A 12,727-nucleotide genomic window follows, 5' to 3' on the forward strand; every position below is an offset into this window, starting at 1 on the left:
ATAATCCTACCTTAAGGGTTCAGAGATGGACTAGATGACCTTCTAAAATCCCTTCCAGCTCCATTTTCTATAATTATTTACTTTTGAGGACCTTCCAGCTATTTCCTTTCCTACAGCAATCTATCAACAGGATTGCTTTCCTCATAGTTTTCTCTGCATCTCTGACTACAGTTTTTTCTCTATTGATATCTTCTGCTTTTCAGAGGTAAGGAATAATTGAAAAAAAGCTAGGCTATTTCTTGTACATGAAACTCTGCTTACACTTCTGTGCTTATACATACATATAAAAAATATTTTTTTTAGTACAGAGCTTTAGACTTGAATTAATCCTCAAAAACCATCTTGATAAGATCCATATGCACCAAGTATCTCTACAATTATTTCGAGCCAGAGGGAAGAATTAACATCTGTAGAAATAAGTAACTTTATAAAAAGCATTAGTAAATTCCTTTCAATTTTGTGAGCACTGTGCAAGTATCCCACACATTCTACAGATAGGAGATAAAAGCAAATATAGTTTTAATCACCATTATTCTGAGCTGCTGAGCACTTCTGAACTCTATGAAAAGTCAACTGACACTGACCATGCCCAGCATCTTCGGAAACTAGGTTGTAGGTGTCCTACCAATTGTCTCATAATGAATTTGAGCTAAATGATAGCTGTTTTGTCTGAAGAGGGCCAAAATTCGGAATTTTTTGCAAGTCATCAGTTTAAAAGAGTACGAAGCTGGATTTTTCTTCAGATAACAACGGAAAAACACACCCTTTACAATAAAGTAATATCAAAATTCAATAAAATCCATTTCAAACTGTGTGAGTTTAAAGTATTCTCTAGTCTATATTCTATAGATATAAATATAACTTATACAATATGTCCAACCATTTCAAGTTCCTGTGTCATAAATTCTACTTGTCATGGATTGTTAACAAATAATAAGAATTCCACCATCTCAGTGTTCAGTATGCTGTGCACTGACTTTTCTCCAACTACTAACTTTCCCTTAATCCACCTTCCACCACCTTTAAAATAATTTTTTGCTGACATTTAGATTGGAAACTCATGAGTCAATTTTAATTCTTATTTATAGACTTCAGGAACAAGCAAAGTCCAGGCAAGCCTGTGTTTGATGTTTCTAAAATATCTTCCAGTACCATTTTCTATAAGAGGATCCCCACCTTCTGAAAAAATTAACTATCCTTCAGGCATGTCTTTGATGTTATCATGGAAGACCTAATTTTACCTAACACAGTGCAGTGCGGGACATACTGACAAAGGGCTAGGCATGAAAAAGACTGCCTGGTGGCAAAATTACCTGGCCACACCCAGCATGCATATTCTAAAGAGTATCTTGCTTGCATAAAGAAAACCAAAACTTTAAAATCACGTGCTGCACATCCCAAGAAACTAGAGAAAGGGTCACTTAACACAGCTCTCTACATCGGAGCTTTTTGTTTGTACAGTTTTTGTTGTTCAGACATGCCACGGATTGCCAGATCCCATTCTGTCAGTACTTCCACATTTACCTGTGGTTGACATCACACCCACTCCAAAAAGAACCATCAACAATAAAAAAAAAAAGTCATTAAGAAAAAGCAAATTTTTGGTGTGTTTTGTAACACAATATAAAATTATATTTCATATGGTTAACATATATCTTTTCTTTGGTGTAACAAAATGCTACTTTCTGGTATATCTTTCCTTTCAGGTACCAAAATGATAAATGGGGTTTTTTTGTTGGTTGTTGCGGTTCTTTGTTTGTTTGTAATAATTAATAACACGAAGTGTCACAGCCCAGTGCTGCAAACTATTGAATCTATGCATGTGACTTTAGATCAGCAGAACAAGATGTTAACTTCTTATGAAAAGTTTCTAGCAAAAACCTTTATGAATACTACCTGTAAAACAATATTACAATAGCAATACATACAGTGCGATAATTCATCTTTCCTGAACTACTGAAGAATAAACAGACACTAACAGTCAATCTGTAGTAAAATTGTTATCACATGTTACAAAATATAAAGAATAAACATTTATAAAAATATTATAAATTTTGCTGAGAAAATTTAGAACACTACAAAGCGAAGGAATACTTTTCACTTCAGTAACATTAATCTAAAGTGGTATTTCACACAAGTTAGGGAAAATAAACAATGCAAATCGTTTTAATGTATCTAAAGTAACTAAAGCCAAAGACAGAAGAAAAAAAATTCATTGAATAACATGGTTTGGAAACTTTGAATCATAATCCATTAAAGGTAAAGTACCATTTAAATATTTTCTAAGCAAGCACAAATTCCATACAATATTGTGTTACTTTTTCTTCATTGACCTAGCAAATCATTTATACTTGTTGATAGCTTAATCCTGTTATACTAGGCTTAGGTGGTCAATCTGTAAGGACCATTCGTAATCATCCAATCAACTTTCTGCATAATTTAAGACACTAAAAATCTACTTAGTTCTACGCAAAGTATTTAGGTTCAAAGTCTTCCTGTGGCAATTGACAAATCCAAACTTTAACCTGACAAGCCCAAACTTAAACGATTTACCTTGTACTTCTTTATCATGACATTCTTTCAATTTGGACCACAATTCCTTGAAGAAATCTCCTGAAGGTTCTGCAGAACTAGGGCTGCCACAGCTTCCTCCAGATGCATTCATCTTGCTTGTTTCTGCTCCCAGCTTCCTTGACTTATTTGCAGAACTGGCTCACTCTCAAACTTTGTATTTTAAACTACATAGTTATGAAGCTGTTTCTGAAGACAGGTGTATACCTGTAACAACAGAATGACAACACTTATGTTTGCACGTATCAGAGTATAACTTGTAGCCATGGATGAACTACAAAGTTTACTGTCTATCCTTATTGAGGATATATATATTATATATACTTTTATACTGACAGTCACCCTGAAGGCGCAGATGATGCTAAGCATTTTGCTGCAAAGAATTACAAACTAACAGAATTTCCCCCCCCTTAAAAAGGTATCAAGTTAAAATTAGATTAAGATACTTAGGAGTCTTTATTCTTTTCCTATGTAAAGATACAGTTAAACAGAATTCCTGTTTTCCAAAAGTAACCCAAATCTGTGAGCCAAAATCTGGCTGCCAGCAAAAGCATTTGTCAAGGTTTTATCACAGATGTATTTGTGTATACACATCCATCCTTTACATAAACATGGATTCAAATGACACCCTTCTGCAAAGAAAACCTCACATCCCCTTGAAATCTTCCTAATTCTACAGTGAAATGATTCCCACTCCCTGACGAAAAGAAAATTGGAGAGTAATCTCAAAATTAATAAATCTCCAAAACAGCAATATTTGAAGAGAACTATCAAAGTCAGATAGCTCTGTCTTAAAAGCTTGACTGCCTACACAGCTCAGGATAGCCTTACCCACAATTCTATTTGTTTTGAAGGGTTTCTTAGCACACATGATGCCCTCAGGTAAACTTCAGGGGAAGCACAGTACTCAAATCTGGATCTGAGCCAAGGTAAGATTCAATTCTATCGGCACTGGGTGTCCAATACTGAAATACTCCTATAATTTCTGTCCTTCACTTCCCTGTGTGTGAAACGGGCCATTCTAAGTTTTCACCATTTTTATTCAGTCAGTTTTAAACAAACACTTTTGAACAGGCACTGTGTCATTACCAGGTGGACATGGCTATCTCTATGACTCTATAATATAAAATACAAGAAATAAAAAAAAAATCGTAGGTATTCTGTACTCTTCCTAAATTAGCAGCCTAAGCAAGCAAACCACTATGTCTATATAGACAAATAAAAGGAGTAATTTGCTCCCAAAGTTTTGAGGCACAAGTTACAGCTGTAGTTCAAAAGATAAAAGGTCTACAATTAGTCAAGAAGCTGCATTTCCTTCCTTGAGAGCCTTCAAGCAACGTAGAATATCTGGGTGCAGCTACTGGGTCAGCTGGTCCCCTAGATTCAAAAATGTTCAGTCCAGTGGTCAGTAACCAAGTGTAGGGCCTGCAGGCTTTGGCTCCACTCTCCTTTCTCATATCTCTCTGCACAGTCTTAAGTCATTTTTCTTTCAGTCTGGCTGTCTTTAAAATGGAATAAAAATAATGGAACAAAACATTATTCTCAATAACACAGAAACACTTGAACTGTACATTTTCTATAGTAGAAGGATACTTAGATGTTACAGTAATGCTTTAACATGCTCTGTCCATAGAAAATTCAGAGCCTATTTCAGTATTTGGTTTCAACCTAGCAAATGTTATCTTCAGAGAAGTCCTTAATAGAAAAAAAATTACCTTTTCAAATTAGCAATGACTACAATTCCTCGGTGGAAGTAACAGTAATCTGCTTGCACCTTTGCAGCTGAAATGCTCCACTTTGTGTGCAGCCACATGAAGCCATCTCACAATGCTTCTTTGTGGGACCAATTGCCTAGTGACATTAGGAATGTCTTTTAAACTCTTTTTTGTTCCACCTTCAACAACAGATATTTCAATCTTTTTCCTCTGTCAAGCGCTAGGGCAGTGAAAACCACAAACCTGCTTTCACTTACTGTTTTAGATTTGAGTGTGTCAGATGAATCATTTCCAAGGATAAGTCATCTGACTCGACAGTAAATGCTGTCCCTAGTGTTTGTTTTGGGTTTGTTTTTTTTTCCCAATATGACTTTGAGAAAAAAAATGCACAAAACTTGCTCAGAGTTTCTGCAAATGATTAGTATGTCAACTAAATACAAACAGAGAAAAAAAAGAGCAACTCATTTTCCCAAGCTTAACCTGTTTCAAGATCCCAAAATGATACATTGCTTCCTACAGGTGTTCAACTTGTCTTAAAATACAGGGCCCCCAACAATTGTTTAGGTCGAGCCTTTGACAGGCCTGGGCAGATGCACAGGTGTAAAAGTGATGGCTTAGTCTCCGGGCCTAAGAAAGGGCTTTCCAGTCCTTCGGGAAAAAAAAAACACGAACACTTGAGCTGGATGTACAGACGCAGGCAGGAACAGGACTGGAAGCTGCCTGAGGGGGGCTGGAAGCACCACGCCAACCCTTCTCCCGGATATCCTGCCGACTGACGCTCTCACAGAACCACTTAAATACGTCCATTTCCCTCTTCTTCCACACAGCATCTCCCTCCGGCACCGTAAGGCTCCGCAGGGCTTCACGAGTGATTGCCTCCAGCAATGCCGCAGCACCGACAGCGCGCCGAGGCTGCTTATCCGTGTTTACACCTCTCCGCCGGGAACACGCCGCCTCTCCGGGATTCTGGGGAGCACACGGCGCCCCGATCCCCACCAGAAACCCTGGGCACCAGGCTGCTTCTACAAACTCAACTCTCCTCTACCTCCCGGCGGTGAACTTTATTTTCCTTTCCCTCCTGCACGAACACCGCACAGAAAACTCACTCGAGAGACACACCGGGATGCTCTGGGAAATCCTGCCATGGGAGCTTCCCGCCAGGCTTGGGTCACGCCCAGCAGCCGGGACGGCCGGGGAGGGGTCGGGCATGTCCAACACGCCCCTTCCTAGGTCAGGCGGGGCAATGCCGGCAGCGCACCCGGCGGGGCCCAGGCCTGGCGGGGCTGTGGCGCGCCTGTCCCTCGGGCGGAGCGGGAGCGGCGCGCGCACCGTTACCTGGTTGGCTCCGGCGGCTCCGCGCGCGAACGGCGGGAAAATAGGAAAAGGTGGAACAAGCACCTTCCCTGCCCGGGGTGGGGGGGGGGGGGGGGGGGAGAGGGGGAGGTGCGCGGGCAGCTCTCGCGAGGCTTCCGCGCTACTCTCGCGAGAGAACAGGGCGTGAGGGTCTGCTGCCCCTCCCCCCGCCCCGGCGAGGGTGCGGCAAGCGCTGTGTTCATGTGCCAGGAGTGACATAGGATCACGGGATCATTTAGGTTCGAAGAGATCTCGGAGATCAGCAGGTCCAACCTGTGACTCAGCACCACCATGTCAACTAGACCATGGCACTAAGTGCCCCGTTCAGTCTTTCCTTACACACTTCCAGGGACAGTGACTTTACCACCTCCCTGGGCAGTCCATTCCTATGTGTAATCAAACTTTCCGTGAAGAAATGCTGCCTGATGTCCTAACCTAAACTTCTGCTGGCACAACCTGAGGCCATTTCTTCTCATTCTGTCACTTGCTACTTTGGAGAAGAGTCCGACTCCCACCTGGCTACACCCTCCTTTCAGGCAGTTGTAGAGAGGGATAAAGTCACCCCTGAGCCTCCTTTTCTCCAGGCTAAACAACTCCAGCTCCCTCAGCCACTCCTCACAAGACTTGTGCTCCAGACCCTTCGCCAGCTCTGTTGCCCTTCTCTGGACATGCTCCAGCACCTCAATATTCTTACTGGCCCAGAACTGAACATGGTACTCAAGGTGTAGCCTCACCAGTGCCTGGTGATCCAGATGGCCAGACTATTTTGGTACAAGCCAGGATGCCATTGGCCTTTCTGGCCACCTGGGCACACTGCTGGCTCATGTTCATCCATCAATGTCATCAGGCATTGTCCCAGCCCTCTCCTCCTCTGCCCCAGTGCTTGGGGTTTCCACAGAGAGCCGCCAGAAGAAAGCCAAGGGGACAAGCCAGGATTTTTAATCTGCTGATTACTGGGATTTACACACAGATGCATTTGCAGTGCTTCCCCCTGCCTTCTTGATCAGAACAATTTCCATGGTTTGTCATTTTAGCGCACAGCAGAACTACCTGGGGCGCATTTTGATGTTTTATGTGAGTATGAAAACAGGTAGGCTTATATAATTATTATAGCATAAGGCAGCTGAAATTTGGTGTCATTTTTGAGACTTCTTGCAACACAATTTTTTTCCCCAAATTGTGGATCAATGTTCCTTCATTCCTTGGGATCAGCCCTGCTGTCTGCAATGAGATAAACCCCTTGATTTTAAGTTTGTAGTTCTTAGTGGTGAAATAGAAACAAAATACATCTTTTCACTATTACTGCTCTGCCTTCACATGATTCCACTGGACCATTTGGATGTGTATAGGGACACCTACAGAGACAGCTTAGTGGCATGACTAGAAGACACAGTGGTGATCAGTTTGCATGGGCCTGTGCTGCAAACCCATACTTTCTAGATCGTTAATAGCAGTATCTAAAAAGTTATGTTTTCAGGTGTTTAATAATTGTTAGTAGCTCTTCCATCTTACTCTTGTTACATATTCAGATCACTCAGATCTCCAGAAGGTGTCATAAATATGGAACTACAGCGTAAATAAGACTGGATCTGAAATACTGTTTCAACAATTTTGAAGTATTTTGAAATACTGTCAGACAGAAGTCCAAGATGACCTGTGATTAAGCAGACTTCAAATCCGTTGTTAACCTTTGTTGAAAATACTCTTGGTTTCCCATCAAATACTTACCATGAATTCAGAAGTATTTTGAAAAAAATCTTATACTTAACTTTTCTGCTTCTTCCTCATAGTTGTTTAACCACTTAGTTTTCAACTAAGATAAAATAAATGCGGTATTCAGGAGCTCAGCAGGAGATTGCTTATATTGTAAGTTTGATCCATTATCATATCAGTACACATATGATGAACTAAAATAATAGGTTGTGATAGACACTCCAGTCTTCCTACATAATGCTTATTGATAGCTTTTCATTCTACTTTTGAAGCTTCTATAATCTAAAAGTTTGCGATATAGGCAAGTAGTCATTTCCTCAGAGTTAAGAGAAACGGATGTCTTAAATATACACACAGATCTGATAAGTAGCAATAAAATAGCCCTCTTACTGATTGATGAGATATTTTACCATAAACTGTACCTTTCTTTCTATTTATAGGAGGCAGTCTGGAAAATAATTATGTCATCCCTTTTATTTCCCAATAAACTGTGTGAGCAGTTTGTTCTCATATTCTCTCATGTTGAACTTTACAGCAACATAAATCCACTGACTTCTACGGTGTTATTCTTATCTACTCAACAGTAAGTGATAATGGATTAAGACTAACGGTTGAACTTTACTCTTATCTCCCTTCCAGATTTATTTGGTTTTATGTATTCCGTAGTCACATGGTGACTGAATAGATCCCTGGCTCATTGAACATACTAGAAAATTACTGAAGAGTCTGATATTCCACATTCATTTATACTGGATGTTTCAAGCTGACTTGTCTGACTGGAACTGCATCTCGTTCACCTCATAAGAGTAAACACACACCTAGATAATAAAACTGTGGGAAAAATGCTTCACCGTTGTTGAGCTTGAACAGATACAAAACTTCCTGTGGTGTCATGGCTCATGTCCAGATTTCAAAATAACCCTTAATATGGCACATTAAACTAGGTGACAGAATACTTCTCCACGAGCAGCTCTGATAAAAAGGGAATCTAATTTCATTCTGGCCCATTTTAGACCTGTCTGGTCTGAAATGTTTAATCTTATAATAGTATGTGGAGCTGTTGATTTTCAGGTACGGTTTAGTGGTAATACCTTTCTTCTTGATGACTGGACAATTTACCAACAAATCAACTAATGACTGAATTTCTATTGTAAGAGTAGTGCAAAGTTGCATCACAGATAAAATAAAAAATCACCCTTTATTCTCACACGTGCACCCCCGTTTTCAAGTGTAGTGCAGAGGCTGCATCAGTGTTTCAAACCATTCAGGTAGCAGCAGGTGACCTAGCTCACTGCATATGCATACCGAATAGAGCTAAAAGAGGTTAGCAGAAGGCTTACTTCTTTTTTTGCTTCTATTACTTTAAATTTAGATGTAAAGATTAAAACCAGCTTTGAATTAAAACGGGAAGTCCAATTTAAATATTTCATATGCTGTAAGCACAATGGTAACTATTTCACTCTTTGCCTATATGTGTATATACACATACATATATATATATATATAATAGTGAGGTCCTTATTTATTTTCATGAGATTGAATGGATTGCACATACACATACATGGCCAGTGTGTTCACAACCTCCTTGACTTGCAGATCTGTAACTGAGGGATAAATATAGTGTTTAACTCCAGTCATATTCATTCAAGGAACTTCATGTTGCAGTTGCCAATGAGGACGTCAAAGGAGCCCAACTTCAGATGCAGTATATAAGAGCGTGTGGCACAGTTCAGCTGCTGCCTAAGTGCGATTTAAACTGGGAGTGTAGGAGCTGACAGTCCTCTGAATGGCATGATTTCTTACAGCTGGGAGGGCACACAGAGAACACCACTGCTGTCTGGCACAGGTAGTTGCTTTCTCTGGAAAAATAGGGAGGAGCCACTCCATCACCCCCACTAGTTGAATTTGAATCTTCTCAAGCTGCTTGCGTAGCCACTTTTGAAATCAAGCCAAGATCAAATTCCCTGATGCCAGTAACACTGTTCACTTTAAGAAACCCTCTTCTTTGAAGTGCTTTCACTGCTCCTCATTTGTAGTCAGAAAAAGCCAGGGCTTATTCAACTGAAACTCTCAGGTCTCTTAGAGAGTCTTGATGGAGGGAAAAAAAAAAAGCAACCTGAGGGATGCTGTTTGCAGGACCCCAGACCAGTGTTGCTGGTCTTCAGGCTCTAAGCAGCAGCACCTATTTGTGTTAGCTGCATGCGGAAATGTTTTGCTCCTACTGATGTTTCTCAGGGTAGCACAACTAGTTTGAGTAGTTATGCATGTTTATCTCAGCTGAAGTAAAAGTTTACAGATCTGTGCACCAAATCATGCCACCTACCTTTTATTGTAGTGAACGACATAAATTCAGGGCCAGAAGACAAGCAAAATGAAACAACATATAGGAAATAATATTTTACTTACCATTTGAGAGAAAAAAAATCCCCAAACAATGGCCCCTGCTCTTCCAGCCCCTAAAAAAAAGCAGCTGAGGAAAACCCGAATAAAACAGAACACATAAATAGGAGAGAGAGAGAGAGAGGGTGGCAAGCAGTATTTTGAAAAAGTGGTTTATTTAGTTTGAATTTTAAAAATGTACTGTGTAAAAATTCTAAAGCTTTAGAAATCAAAGCTCTCTTGTAGCATTTTATAGTCTCTACAGAGACTTCCTGTGCAAACCATACAGTTCAACCAGCTATAATTTTTTCTGTGGAAAACGGTTATTCCTTATAATTTTTCCTTACATATTTGATAGCAGAATCAACAGAGTTGATAAGGAAATGAAGCTTTTTTTCTTGATAAATGTTATTACCTTGTGTGAGAATACAAAACTTTCCCTATGTTTTTTTCTGTTTACCCACACTTGGAAGAAAAATTTTTACACACAGATACAATGCTGCTAATGAGAAGGTAATTTCAATTCATTGATTTTTTTTTTAAGTGCTCAGGAGGCCTTTTTCTTGGTACTCTACAAAAGAATAATATTCATTTTAGCATCAACCTGGAAACAGCTGGCAAGTAAACACCTTTATAATTAAAGCTTCCTGTTGTGTGCCTACCATAAAGTCTTACATAATCCTGTATAGATATATTTGTATCTAGTGGTTTATATCCACTGATTCTGATTATTTTTTTTTCACATCATCAAAGCGAATGGTGATTGTTTCCTGTTAAGATAGACAAAATTAAGATTTCCCGGGAGACGGAAGTAGTTATGTGAAGGTTTTCAAAAATGTAGCTACACAGATGGTGAGAAGATTCACATTTACTTAAGTTAAAGAGTTATTTTGTCCTAACAGGCATGACAAAACCTGTCTTCATTCCTTTCTATTCAGCTCAGCAAGTACCTCTCTGCTCCAGTAGTTAATCAGTTACCAGATTCCACAGCTTTTGTTTTCACACTGCTTAATTTTTCTTATTTGACACAGAACCTGTGAATGGATTCAGTCACAGATACAGGTAGAACTTTCAGGTCAGCCTACTCTTTATGATTAGGACTGCTTTTTATTACCATTGCCACCACCGTTGCTCATTCCAAACAGGTAAATTTCTAATAAATATATAGAAAGCAAGCAGTAATAATGTACATTTCCTGTCTTACTATGAAGCTAATTCTGAATATGTAAATCTAGGGTTAATTGATTTACTCTATAAAATTGAACAACTAAAAAAGTTAGTCTGGCAAGAATTAATAACTGCACATCCTACTGTAATGGCACTATGCCTTGTCACAGCAGTGCTGTTATGAGACAGCATATAAAAGTTATGAGACACTGTATAAAAGAGAAGACCAATAGGCAATACTTAAATGACTTGCTCAAAATACTAAGTCATTGGCAGTGGAGTTTCTGTCTCTCACTCCCATGCTAGGTTCATTGAACTGTCTCTCCAGTAAATACTCTTGCAGAGGAGATGATGTTGAGCTGCATACAGAAGGGTCAAAAAGCTGCAATCACCAAAATCCTGTCAACAAACACCATAGAGACTGGCAGTACTCAGACACATTAAGGAGATAGCCATTATACCACTTCAAGCATCAGAGAAATTTTTTGCTTAAGGTTATCTTAAATTAATTTTAAAGAAAGATTTTCAAAACTCACCCTTCTGTTTGAATTGTGAAAAGTTCTGTTCTTGATCGGGGTGATAAATATTTACTATTGACTTCCCCTCCAGCTATAAACCTCAAGTGTAAGTAAGATGAGGAAGCCACTGTGGACCACACTAGAGAATGCCGAGAGGAGATCTGCTGCACCTAAGATATATACAATGTGCAATGGATAACCTAATATGCCTTTCATTTAACTGGCTGGGCAGGTTTCTGCATTCTGGAGAGCATGGAATCATACCAGAATTTGTTGGCATAACAGACCCATCAGACCGGTTCCCGGGGCGCCCAGGAACCTGCCCAACCAGTCTGCATCAAAGGCTGGCCCAACATGCTGCAGCTCAGCTCGGCCGGGGAGGCTTCATACGCGGTGAATTATTCACGCCTCTGTCAACTCCCAACATACTACTCAGAGAGAATGATGTAGCCTCTAGCAAAATAATTTACCGAGGGGTGGGGGAGTGATACATCCTTTTTAAGTGTAGCAAGATCTTATTGTTATAAATTTTCTTTCATTTTATATGCAGATGCACTGGGCTAGAGGTCTTGCCCAGCATAAGTGCAAGGAGAAACAGGAAAGAAAATACCTTTTTTTATAACACAAACCATACAGACTTATTATAACCAAATAACACCAAATTTTTAGTGCGACCAGCTAAAAACTCCTGAAATTATGCACCAAGATTTATTTATATATATACCTATTGTATGCCTAGGATTCAGCATAACTTTGTTACCACATGAGAGACAGGACACTGGGAGCTTGCATGTGGAATATCCACCTTGTGACTTTGGTGGAGACCTAGGTCTGTGCAAGCCCACCCGCAATTATTGCATAGGGTATTTCAAGGTGAAACAGGTCAGAAGACATGTCGTGTATGCGACGTGCTTCCATAACTGTGGGGAACTACAGCAGCTGCCCTGTTACAGTATCACATGGGCTGCCACAGCAGCTGTGCTGCTTCTTGTTCATGGCTGCAGGGCAAGAATACTTGCACAGCAGTCCTGCATATTGCATAGTTATTCAGGCTGTAGGCAGAGATCAGGATATGCCCTGACAGAAGCCTGCATCTGTGTAAACTTACTACTTTTTTTTCCCCCCCAGATACAAATATAGTCCATAATTTTCAGATCTCCTGCTGTGATTGTCAGAGATGTTGAGTAAAATCAGTAAGAGCTGTAAGTCTAACACTTCTGGAAATGTGATCATGAGTACATACAATCAGTCTGCTAAACCTTTGTTTATATTTTATTTAGGCACCTGAATTTAAACACTCAGACTTGAAAA

At 39.9% G+C, this 12,727-nt stretch overlaps 1 protein-coding gene across 5 annotated transcripts in view; it reads right to left on the minus strand.

Annotated features, from left to right (window-relative positions):
• The window catches only part of RBBP8 (RB binding protein 8, endonuclease), a 43,985-nt gene extending 32,435 nt beyond the window's left edge, over nt 1–11,550 (minus strand). Inside the window, exons 1-2 of one of the 5 annotated variants that reach the window (XM_027675259.1) lie at nt 11,435–11,550; nt 2,554–2,778 (exon numbers count right to left, since the gene is read on the minus strand). In XM_027675259.1, coding sequence (XP_027531060.1) covers nt 2,554–2,665 — 112 coding nt within the window. In that variant the 5' untranslated portion in view covers nt 2,666–2,778; nt 11,435–11,550. Of the gene's footprint in view, nt 1–2,553; nt 2,779–3,402; nt 3,665–5,392; nt 5,563–5,621; nt 5,708–9,675; nt 9,717–11,434 lie in introns of those variants that run through there. The other 4 variants (XM_027675268.1, XM_027675238.1, XM_027675234.1 and 1 more) reach the window with 4 other exon arrangements.
• Between the last annotated feature and the right edge of the window lie 1,177 nt (nt 11,551–12,727).

This window comes from Neopelma chrysocephalum, unplaced genomic scaffold (assembly GCF_003984885.1).
Source record: "Neopelma chrysocephalum unplaced genomic scaffold, ASM398488v2 Primary Assembly neopelma1_22, whole genome shotgun sequence".
NCBI lineage: Eukaryota > Metazoa > Chordata > Aves > Passeriformes > Pipridae > Neopelma > Neopelma chrysocephalum.